Source organism: Sinocyclocheilus grahami, unplaced genomic scaffold, assembly GCF_001515645.1.
Source record: "Sinocyclocheilus grahami isolate Dianchi unplaced genomic scaffold, SAMN03320097.WGS_v1.1 scaffold304.1, whole genome shotgun sequence".
NCBI lineage: Eukaryota > Metazoa > Chordata > Actinopteri > Cypriniformes > Cyprinidae > Sinocyclocheilus > Sinocyclocheilus grahami.
Genome location: NW_015505483.1, coordinates 1,528,324 through 1,541,490, shown reverse-complemented (window position 1 = coordinate 1,541,490; position 13,167 = coordinate 1,528,324). Strand labels below are relative to the sequence as shown.

General features: G+C 34.2%; 1 protein-coding gene across 4 annotated transcripts in view; it reads left to right on the top strand.

The window, feature by feature from the left end:
• The window catches only part of LOC107601387 (protein phosphatase 1 regulatory subunit 1C-like), a 36,783-nt gene that overhangs the window by 10,021 nt on the left and 13,595 nt on the right, over window positions 1-13,167 (top strand). For all 4 annotated transcript variants that reach the window (XM_016293555.1, XM_016293552.1, XM_016293554.1 and 1 more), the window contains 3 exons: window positions 1,026-1,086; window positions 11,819-11,853; window positions 12,197-12,263. In XM_016293555.1, the coding sequence (XP_016149041.1) occupies window positions 1,026-1,086; window positions 11,819-11,853; window positions 12,197-12,263 (163 nt within the window). The remainder of the gene's footprint in view (window positions 1-1,025; window positions 1,087-11,818; window positions 11,854-12,196; window positions 12,264-13,167) is intronic.

The following is a 13,167-nucleotide window of genomic DNA, read 5'->3' as shown; positions in this document are numbered from 1 at the left end:
TATATATATATATATATATTTACATTTATAATTAATTTCATTAATAAACTATTGAATATATATGGATTATAATATATAATATTAAAAATTACAGTTATTTTACATTAAAAGTTACAACAGAAACGCCATTTGGAATTCACCCCATTTGAAAAGAGTGACATTTCACCGTGGCTGGTTGTTAATGTCGTCTTTTGACATCACGGGACAATAAATGCAAAAGTTTGCACACGCAAAAAACCCATTCAACACAGCCAAATTAACTTCAAATAAGCACATTACTGTGGTTTTCATTACACGTTTCAAAGATTTCGATTAAAGCATCAACATACAGTCCAGAGAAAGACTGCGTGAGCTCATATATTTTAATGTCACGGAAACACTAAAATATCATACAACACGGCAAAATTAAACCTAAAATTCATTATTGTAACACAGCTTTTGACATTAAAGGATTAAACAAGGTGAAAGACCACGTTCCCTTCACTTAAACAGTTAATTTCCCTCAAACTTATCGTTCATACAATGGTTATTCTATATATATATATATATATATATATATATATATATATTGTACGTGGTATACATAAGTGGTTGGAATGTTTATTAAAAAATAAGCATATTATATATTACTGCCCTATGCACAAGTAGATCAATTAGAATTAGTATTATTCCATTTTTTCATTTAGATTATTATATTACTGTTGCTGCTTTGCTAAACAAATGAATAAACAAAAAATCTTTAACTAGCTTAAGCTGGTTTGCTGGTCTCCAGGCTGGTCTATTAACTGGTTTTAGAGAGGTTTTGGGGCATTTTCCTATTGGTTGGGCTGGGGGATCTGCTTAAACCAGTGAACCAGCTTAGGCTTGGGGTTTTTCCAGCAGGACATTGTATTAAATTAAACCAATAAGCCACTCAGCGATGTGTATCATAGTGATTTTAACACAGTTAAATGGGTTTTACTACAACCACTTTACTTTTATTAATGGCCGTATAATTAGTATAATAGATTTTTTTTTCTCTTCAGATTCGCAAACGCAGACCTACTCCAGCCACATTGGTCATCTACAATGAGTCCAGTGCATCAGGTAAGAGTCTTAAAACATTAAACAAGCTGTGTGCTTCTTTGTAGTCACTGAAAGGGTTGGTTCAACCTACATGGACCGTTGGGTCATAGCAAACAAGGCGCTATTGAACTACAGCCCTTCTGTGCATCTAAATTAAGATAAGAATCTACAGTGAATGGTCTGTCTCTCATTAAACTGTAACTTTAGGGTAAAGTTTTCAGTATTCTCTCATTGTGCAGATCTCTAACTCTATATGTTTGCTTCGGTTAACTGGATCAGCATCCCTAATGCATTAGTACTAGAACTCATGACTGATCTTTTCAAAAACAAACAAGAGTTGGTCTATTTGTGCATCATTTTGAGGTGTTTTTCAAGGTTCGGTGCTGTAGTATTTCAGCTGTGGAGTATTTCTTTTGAATTTCCGCTATTGTTTACATAAGGCCGTGGATTTCTGTATTGTTATGAAAATAGGCCCTCTCCAATTCTCATGTACAATCATTATATGATATTGCGGGAGGAAATGTGCTCTTCTGGTTTAAAGGACAACTTGATAGGTCTGACGAGGTCATTTCACGTCGGAGCGTCTGTAATCTAGCCTTGGGTCGGAACAGCACAACACGCTGTGAAAGTGGCAATGGTCAACAGGCTCTATCAGCACAAACAACCCACCTATGGCGTCAGCATATGGGAGTGGACAGGCTGTGTGGACCGGTGCACTGTAGCTCTGTCATCTTTTTCAAGTGTTGTCTCTTCTGGGTGAACTCTCAGTTTAACCTCAATGTAGAACAATATGGCTTATCTATGAGTGGAATTCAGGGTTATTTGGGAAATGGATGGGATGTATTTTGCTGCGCTTCAACTATACCTACTATCTATAAATGACCCTTTAGAAGGTTAATACAGAAGCCTGTTCTTGCCTCAGAGTAAATAAAAAGGGAATTATGACTTTATATCCCACATTGGGACTTTGCATACCACAATGTGACTTTATAGCTCTCAGTGTGACGTTAAATCTCCCAGGATGACTTCATATCTCACAATGTGAATATATCCCACAACCATGACTTTATGTCACAACAGTGACTTTATATCACACAATGTGACTATATATCTCACAGTATTAATTTAAAGCTCCAAATGAGATCTTATATGTCCCAGTGTGACTTTAAATCTCACAACAGTGACTTTATATTTCATAATGTGACTCTGTCTCACAATTATGACTTCATATCTCACAATACAACTATATATCTCATAATTGACTTTATATCTCACAATGTAACTATATATCTCAAAATTGTGACTTTATATCTCGCAATGTGACTATATATCTCAAAATCGTAACTTTATATCTCACGTTATTACTATATATCTTACAAATGTGACTATATCTCACAATATGACTATATCATAATTGACTTTATATCTCAAAATATTACTATTTATCTAACAAATGTGACTATATATCTCACAATTGTGACGATATTTCACAATGTGACTATATATCTCAAAATTTTTACTTTATACCTCACAATATTATTATATATCTAACAAATGTGACTATATCTAGATCAGTGTTTCCCAACCTTTTTTTAGTCGCGGCACCCTTTGGAAATTTTAACAAACTCGTGGCACCCTACAAAATAGATTTTGTCTCAATATTTGAATTTCTAACTTCGATATGATAATTTGAAAAGTATAGATATTCGGTACAACAGGGAAGAACTGCAGAATATAATGTCATACAGATATTTTTCATATTATTAAAACATTTTATCCATCAATGGTGGCAATCAGTAGGCTAATTTCTAATGAAGAGACCAATTTATATGACAGATTTTAATGTAGGCTTTTACACATATGTAAACATTGTTTAATTACCATTATAACTAGCTATCTCACAAATTTTTGCTCACTCAGTGTTTTTTCCTATTAAATTATTTTGTCTACCAAAATGTATAATACACATGCTTTTAGTCCTGGTGTCCTCTACAGTGGACATGAAATTATGTCCTGTTTCATAACAGGAAGTCATATTTTGATTTGAAACCCCATAACATTTTCCTGAGATGTTGTTTTATGACAAACAATTTGAAAATTAATCAGATTTAAATTATAATTACAAAATATTATCATATTTCCATAAGAATGTACAATTTTATCACTAAATTAATGTCAGCCATTTTTAAAAACCAAGGAGAGGGAGTGGTCTCGGTGAAACATCCAATCATGTGGTATCTGTGGAAAGCCCTGAATGTGCTCTGTTAAAACTGTGACATGTGAGGTCTCCGAGAAACTCACTCAAATATAATGTCCACTACAGAGGCAAAAACTCCATAGCTGGGTCTCAGGAGGATATATACGCAATTTCTGATTTAAATGTTTTTTTAATCGGTGGCACTTTAAAGTAAACGTTATCAAATCTCATGGAACTATATATATGCATGAATTACTAGCCTATCAGTGATGTAATAATTAAAATTATTATTGCATAATGTGTTGTACGACGAAAATATTCCAGCATTAGGTTACATTTAACATTTCTAGCATGCATAACAAATGCATAATAAAGCATGCACGTAAATGTATTTAAATTCATATGTATGCGTGAAGCTAAATGCATTAAAACCCTCGAGCTGGTGAGTTTTTGTTGACAAAAAAAAGCGGATTTGTGTTGCATGGCTAGAAATGACGCGTTTGCATTCATACAGAAATATTCCAATACTTTATTTCTTTGTTCTGAACTGAAGTTCAGGCATATATATAAGAAAAAAGACAAACTAGTACAAATCTGCACAATAAATGACTATGACAACTGAAGGTGCAGAACTATAAATCACATAAAAGGGCAATAAACAGCTCTAGAAATCACATTTCTGATTTGCACAGAGTTAAAATAATGGCTTCAGAATGGCATAATAGCAAATGAATGTTCAGGGATGTTTTAAGCATTAAGCATTAATGATCTGTCTTTGGTGCTGAATCACCTTCTCGCGTAAAAACTGTATTAAAATACTGTTATGTGTGTAAACAAAACCTCGTGTCGTCACAGAACAGTATTTTATGTGACAGTATATATAAACTGATCCCACAGAGTTCATTTAAACCAGTGCTTTAATTCAGTATAGCTTAGCTTTACTATAGTAAGTCATTGCATGACCTCTCTGAACACCATATCACAACACAGTAGGGCTGTTGCAGACAGAAACAATACTGTACTGCATAGATGTTTCCTGTCGGCTCAATTTTTGAGTGGACTTTGCTGTTCCGATGAACATGAACGGTATACGAGTGGAGCGACTGAGCGGAGCGCACACGCATAGAGTGGGATAATAAGTCACACCACGTGAAAGTGAATCCTGAGCGGTGAACTCATTTTCGGCAGCCAAAATTTCGGTGCATCTCTAATTATTGGCGACATCAGAAATTGATATTATATAATAGATGCTTTTTTGAACATTTTAGCAATTTAAAAATATTAAAAAATGATTTTTTACACTGCACCCCAGGGTGCCGCGGCACCCTAAACACTGATCTAGATAGATAGGTCCTTCAAGGTATCTTGGAGAGGTGAGGTGTCCAAGTCGCAACATCTAGCTACTGGGGTGCCACAGGGCTCAGTTCTTGGACCACTTCCCTTCTCTGTCTCACATGGCATTTTCTTGTTGGATGATGGACCATCACCTTCAACTCAACCTGGCTAAGACAGAACTGCTTGTGGTTTCAACAAACACGTCACTTTATCAAAATTTCACCATCCAGTTAGGCTCATCAACCATAACTCCTTCAAAAACAGCTAGAAACCTTGGAGTTATGATTGATGATCAGCTGACTTTCTCAGACCATATTGCTAAAACTGCCCAGTCCTGCAGATTTGCTTTATTCAACATCAAGAAGATCAGGCCCTTTCTTTCGGAACATGCTTCACAACTCCTTGTTCAAGCTCTTGTTCTGTCCAGGCAGGACTATTGCAATGCTCTCTTGGCAGGTCTTCCGGCCACTTCTATCAAACCTCTACAATTAATCCAAAATGCCATTGCAAGATACATTTTTAATGAGCCGAAAAGAACACACGTCACACCTCTGTTAATCAATTTGCACTGGCTACCAGTAGCTGCTCGCATATAATTCAAGGCATTAATGTTTGCCTACAAAACCACCACTGGCTCTGCACCCCTTTAACGAAATTCATTACTTCAGAGTTTTGTGCCCTCTAGAAGCTTGCGTTCTGCAAGTGACAGCGAGTTTGAGCTCCTTAGAAACTATTTGTTAGTCACCTATCCATTTTTGGTGGTTCTGCCATTGCCTGAAAAACGGGTATGCAAACAAGATGCCTTTTTTACTGCTGCTTGTAAATGTGGTCGTAACTTCATGCTTTTTGCAACAGGCTGAATGTGTTTGGCACAAGCTGTCAGCAGACAACATGGACCCTGACTTTGTGGAGAGGCGTAGGGTGGGACTAGAGAACTTCCTGCCATCTCAAAGAGGCACAAAATCACTTTCACAGACTTTTTCATTAACTGTTCCCTCCTGGTGGAATGACCTGCCCAACTCAATCCGAGCAGCTGAGTCCTTAGCCATCTTCAAAAAATATTTGTAAGTTGCTTTGGATAAAAGCGTCTGCTAAATGACTACATGTAAATGTAAATGTAATATCTCACAAAATGACTATATATCTCACAATTGTTACTATGACTATATTTCATGATTGTGATTCTGTATCTCACACTGTGACTTTATATTGTATTTCACAATTACTTTAAATCGCACAATGTGGCTTTCAATCTCTCAATATTAATCTACTGTATATCTCACAATTGTAATTTTATATCTCACAAATAATGTGGCTTTGAAAACCACAACTTTTTTTCTCATTCTGTAATTGTGACTTTTTATATGACAATTGAAAATTTCACAGTGTGACATTTTATCCAACTTAGTTTCTTATTTTAAACTCAATTATCTTTTTAAATTTTTTACTCTGAAAAACTGGCTTTACATACAGTAAAATACAGTAGTTGTTCCTAAAGACTTTCATGGAACATTCATGTGGTCTATACCTGAAGGCTTTTGTTTTCAAACCTACATTATGCTGAGAAAGTTCATATGTTTTCCACTTGAGGGAAATGCCAGCACATTAGCGTCATCAGTAAACACGGTAACCTGGACCCTAATCCCACTCAACAGCCCACATGAGAAACCAGTTTTTGGCACTGTAAATGTAGAGAAACCATTCCAGAGTCTAAACAAATGCTGCCTTCAAGCTATGTCAGAACGATCACGTTCACGATTTGAGCACACATGAATGGCATCACAATGTTTTTGCTTGGAAATTAAACAATGAAGGTGGAAGCTAATTGGTATCATAATTACATTTTAATTGCTAACATAGTTTGTATAATTGACTTTGTTTTTATTCTTCATCAAAATACAAAGTACAAAGCTTGCCTGACAGCACTTCTTATTAAGCCACGTTTATGAGGTGCCAGGCTTGTGGGACAAAACTTCCCATAATTCTCTGCGGCAGCATGAAAATGATAAAATACACAGATATAACATAATTTCCACACCTAATGCGCATCCTTTGATCTACAGGGCTGCATTAGTGCTAAAAAATGCTTCCTGTGTTTGTCAAGTGAAAAGAGAGAAATATGAAATTGCTCAATGCGTCCAGTTTATTCAGACCAAAAATCTATAACACATCAAATCGTAATTGCGACTTCCAAGCTTGTAAGTTGGACCTTCCCAGAAATACTTGAATGCAGAAAAACACATAATGTCATATTATGCTCATGTTGTGACAGTGAATTCCTTCAATGCACTGGCTACTTTGAGGTCAGACATCAGTGATTTTTGAGAATTAGGACAAAATAGGCTAGAGAACTAAAAATCAAGTTTACTCTATGTATTAAGGAATTGTTTAGAATTAATCTTTTTCAGCACGTTCAGAGGTTTTCACGTTTGGGTCCTGTTTCTTTAATTTGCTCATAAAATATGTGATTTTGTTGATAAATACTGGTAAATTTAGCATTCACTTATGTTATATGATGGTTTCAAATAGATTTTCAGCTCTATCTACTAAACTGTAATTTCAGTCAGAGAAAATATTATATTTTTCCATTTATTTTGCATATCACAAATGTATTAAATCCAGTTGCTAACAGGACCTACTTAAAATATTAAACATATCTGAAATTCCCAAACATTTTATTACAGTGTAAGTTGATATGCTGAAATGGTTGTGACAGAAAAAAAAAATTCACACTTATATATAATTAATTTTTTTTATAATTGTGTAACTCACGTATATTTTTTACATTAAACTTTTTAACATATTACTGTTTTAAATATTAAATATTATATTATATTATATTTTAATATGTACAAATAATTAGTTTGAGGTGATGTTAGGGGTTGTGAGTGATATATTTAATGTCATAATTTTGCTAAAATAAACTGTAAATATAATAAAATGAAGTGTTTCATATGTATTACGAACATTCCAGTGATAATATGTATTTTCAAAACTAATGACAGGTAAAGATGTGTTATGTTTTTGTCTCAAGAATCAGTGATATATTTTCTTAAACATCCAGTGTCAGAGTGTCTTCATAAATGGTTCAATACCAGTGAATAAATATAGCAATGATCCAGCTCATCCGAGTGTTCAGGACTAGTCTTGGCTGGAAGCTCACAGATATCATATGTGCCCATACTCTTGTGTTTGACTTGGCAGAGATGGCTGGTTTTCTTGATAAAGCTTAACCAAACCTCCTCGCTGGAGCCAGCATTGCCATCTGCCAGTTCTGCTTGAGAAGAGGGCCTTGCTATGAGCTCACGAGTTTTCCTTGACTAAGAGCGTTTATTGTCTCCCGTCGGTTGCCAGGTCTTACTCAACAGAGATGACATGCTCTCCAGCAAAGCCATTCAAACCTGACAAATGACTGGGAAGTGCTGTTAATTTCAGAGCTGTTTGTTTTTCCCGATTGAGCAGACGATCACTGGGTGGTTGTTGTGGCGTTGCGGTTGTGCGCGGAGAATGGCTGCCTATTTTCCCCTGCTGATTTTGGATGTAGATCGCAGGGGCATGTTGAGGAGGTGGGACGCACAGAGCTGCATTCACAAAACAAGCACCTCTTTGTTTGGCTGACATTTCTTCCTCTGATCCAAAACACTTGGAATCGGTCCCTTATAAAGAAAGTTTTTGAAGCTTTATGAACTTGCGTCACACGATTGCTGCTTGTCATAAACTGGGCACCGCATAACCGTGAGCAGAAGATGAAGTTGAAGAGCGGCTTGGTTTGTTATTGTGGTTAGAGTGGTCATTTAGTGCAGCATTCATGGAGCAGAACCTGTGGCTTTGGCAGGGACGTTTTGTGCGATACATCTTTGTAACGAGGTCCTCGTGTGTGGAGCCAGTGGGTCCATAAAAGCAGAAAGATCTTCTGGCTACTGTGGTTCACTGTGTGCCTCTGGTTCTACTTAATGTCAGGTCTGGAGTCATAATCCAGCATTTGCTCGGACTCCATTTAAAGTCTTAAGTGGCTATTAGGTGAGGGAATAAAGATGCTCAGTGGCTTTAAGAGAGATCAGGGGATCATTAAATTCTTCGTCAGTCCAGTAGTGGTGCATAAAGTCCTCTGACTACATAGTTTTCATTGAATGAAAGTACAATACAAAACATAGACTACATTCAAAACAATTCAGTATATGTGACTCTGGACTACAAAGTCACACGGGTATATTTGTAGCCGTAGCCAACAATACATTGTATGGGTCAAAGTTATCGATTTTTCTTTTATGCCAAAAATCATTAGGATATTAATGAAAGATTATGTTCCATGAATATATTTTGTAAATTTCCTACCGTAAATATATAAAAACTACATTTTTGATTAGTAATATGCATTGCTAAGGATTTAATATGGACATCTTTAAAGGTGATTTTCTCAATATTTAGATTTTTTTTGCATCCTCAGATTCCAGATTTTCAAATAGTTGTATCTTGACCAAATATGGTCCTATATCCTAACCAACCATACATCAATGGAAAGCTTATTTAGTTAGATAAATTTTAAAAAATTTACCCTTATGACTGTTTTTATGGTCCAGGATCATATATGTTAAATATATACAGTGGCCCTCCAAAGTATATGAATTTCATTTTTACCATTTTTGCAATGAATTAAGTTGATTTTAGTGGATGTATCAAGTTAATTCACACAGGGCACATGTGCATTTTTCTTCTAAATAAATACAACTAACTAATAATTTCGAATGCAGTAACATCTGAAGATATTTTGGTGGCAAATATTTACTACTGTTCAAAAGTTTTAGGTCAGTATGTTTTTTTTTCATGAAATTAATACTTTCATTCAACAAGTATGCATTAAATTGATCAAAAGTGACAGTAAAGACATTTATACGGTTACAAAATATTTCAATTTCAAATAAATGCTGTTGCATTCAACTTTCTATTAAACAAATAATCCTGTAAAAAAGGAAAATGGTTTCCACAAAAATACTGTTTTCAATATTGATAATAATAAAAAACGTTTCTTGAGTTCCAAATCAACACATTAGAAGGAATTAGAAGGAAGGAGTAATGAGTCACTGAATAAATTACAGGAATAAATTACATTTTAAAATATATTCAAATAATAAAAAAAACAGTTCTTTTAAATTTTAGTAAAATTTCACAAAATTGCTGTTTTACTGTATTTTTGATCAAATAAATGTCGCCTTAGTGAGCATTAGAGACTTCTTTCAAAAACATGAAATAAAATGTATTAAATAAAGCATTATGTGGAATAAAATATCACAAAATGATAATTTGATGATTGTTTTAATGAAGCTACAGCAATAGCAACCTTCCAATTATACCAGATTGCAAATGTTCCAGATCCTCACTGCAAAATCCACCAATTAAAAAAGGTTGAACATTCCAGTATTTTATGAAATAGGCTCCAAACACTTGGTCAAACTCAAGGCGCATAAGCTTTGAGAGCATGCATGAACTTGTAAGATGCTCGGAAAGAAACATGATGATCCTAGAAGACAAATTGGTCTTTCAAGTCTCGAAAATGAACAAATAGCCCTACATTTCATAACATCTTAAATAATGTATATGCAGTCACGGAAAGAAATGGGTCGGCCCCCTAAAAGCAGTTTTGCATTATGAAAAGAAACTTGGGAGTGGAATGTAAAATCAAAGTTTGTTAGTCGCCTAACGCATTCCATTCTTGGATCAAGATATAATTGGTCTAAATTTGGCTTTGCTCTTAGTGTCCTTTAACAGAATTTGTGGAGATAGAAATTCAGGAGAAATGAAGCACGCAGACATTTCTGTGACCCAATCTTACAGTTTAGATGTGACTCGAATGTCAAAAAACTTGTTGTGGTCCCTGAACTAAAATGAAAACATATTGTCTGAACATTAAAATGTCAATAAAAAAAAAAAAAAACTTTTAAAAATGTTTTTTCTTGGTTATGTGAACATTAAGGGAACAGTCTATTTAATCATTTTGCAAACATTATGTGAATGTTACCATTAAATGTTCTTTAAACATTCTGAAACAAGTATTAACACTTAAAAATGTTAGAAAAATAAATGTTTTCCAAAACGTTGGAAGAATGTTTGTACATACTTTAGATTTGGATGAATCTGGATGTCATTCTAGTATGCTGATTTGGTGCACAAGAAAAAATAATTATCAATGCTGAAAACTATTGTTTTGTGGAAAAGCATTATTTTCCATGATTATTTATTGAATAGAAAGTTGAAAACAACATTTATTTGAAATAGAAATATTTTGTAACAGTATAAATGTCTTTACTCTCACGTTTAATCAATTTAATGCATCCTTGCTAAATAAAAGTATTAATTTCATGCACATTTTTGAACAGTAGTATATATATTCCACCTACAAGTCACATTAATATATATCTATATCTATATTCAGTGGGGCCAAAATTATGTAAACACTAGTATTTTGACCAGCTAAAAAAATGGTTTTAAGTCAGTTATTTCTATCTTTTGCTGTAGTGTGTCAGTAGGAAATATCAATTTACATTTCCAAAAATTCATTTTGCTTCAAGAAACCTACCTGCAAAGCTACCAAGTGCACCTAGAGCAAAAGCTGCTTTAAACGCAAAGGATGGTCACACTAAATATTTATTTAATTTAATTAATAGAAGTTAATTGATAAAGAAAATCTATTTATGACATTATTTTGACAGCATCCTCATTTTACAGCATTTTTACACAAGTGCCTAAAACTTTTAACAGTACTGTAGCTTTGCAGGTAGGTTTCTTGAAGCATCTTGGAGACGTTGCCACAGTTCTCCTGGATTGAGTCTGTCTCAGTTTGTTCTGTTTCTTCATGTCATTCCAGACAGACTGGATGATGATCAGATCAGATCTCTGTGTGCAGCACTGGCTGCTGTCAGACTCCTTGTGCAAACAAAAATCTCACCGGATTATTATAATTAATGGCAAAATGATAGATAGATAGATAGATAGATAGATAGATAGATAGATAGATAGATAGATAGATAGATAGATAGATAGATATTTTTGAGTTCAAATGGCATTTATTTGAAATAGAAATTCTTTGTAACAATGTAAATATATTTATTGTCAATTTTAAAACTTTTTAAGCATAATTTTAAGAATAAAGTTTTTCTTTAGCTACATTTCTAAATCATTAAAATGGTATTAGAAGTAAGTCCCCCTGTTCTTTTTCCCCTTCAGGAGATGACAAGCAGACTACAAGCAATCAAACAGAGGTGAGTACTGTATCTAAAGCAATGACAGAGATGAGAGATTAACACTAGCACTTAAAATGAGCATTAGATTTGATCTCCCTCACTCCTGTCTCCACCATCACTGTATCAGACATCACACGGTGTTCTTTTCAGACGTCTTAGTGGACGTGGCGGTATGTAAGCAAAGCCTCCGGCTGCTTCTCTGCAGAGCTCTCTATGATGCTCAGTGGAGGGTTTGCTATGAGATGGATGGAGCTCTGATGCAGTTGCCATTGATTACCTGCTGGAGCAGAGCTCCTGAAATAGAGTCTGCGTGAAATCAGATCCTCTCTCTCACGCTGTGCTTTTCCACTGTCCACGCCAGGCCCAGAGTGCCCAGCTGTCTCCAGCCCAGAGGAAACAGAGCGTCTACACGCCACCGACCATGAGAGGTATGAGACCCGCATCCAACCATATACACCATCTGCATATTATGTGAAGTTACAGGCTCTTACCTAACCATACCATCTGAATCATTCCTGTTATGCAGTACCATTTGAGTTCAGTAACATTTGAAAACACAAATAGACTTTTGTCATAATTTAGTATTTCTATAAAAGGACCAGCTTTTCAGAATAAAGGCCAAACTCAGAAAGTTGAATTTTAATATTTAGAACTTAATTATTTATATAATGGCAAGAAATTAACTGGATGATGGAAATTAAGAGCTAAAGATAGAGCTTACATTTGAAATTTTTCTATACCTTTGTATATTGATTTTATCATAGTTTTTATACTGTAACTGTACAGTATCAGTCAAAATGGATTGTTTTAGAGTCAAACAACCCCATTAATATTTAGATTTATACAGTTAATATGAGTAATTATATTTATAATATATTATCGCCATATAATTTATATTTATAATGTGCACATCTGTACATAAGTCTTCTGCTTACTCCATCTATATGTATATTATTTTTCATTTTTATACTGCTTTTAATTCTTAATCTCACTTATTTGCACACTTGGCAAATAAAGCTTGTCGGATTCTGATTATAGTGATGCACGGAACAAAACAGATTTCATCAAATCCATTGATAATTTATATACTGCCCTATTATACTTAATTTTTTGTTAATATTCATAATTATTTTTTTATTTATTTTAGTTAAAGTTTTAGTAGTTTTGTTTTGTGTCGTTGGCATCTTTATTAGCTTTTGTTTTTTAAAAGTATATCGTTTTTATTAGGTTTTAGAGTATTTCATTTTCGTTATTTTAGCTTAAACTAAACAAAAATTAGAAATGTTTTTACTAGCTGAAAAAAAAGTTATATTAGCTATATATATATATATA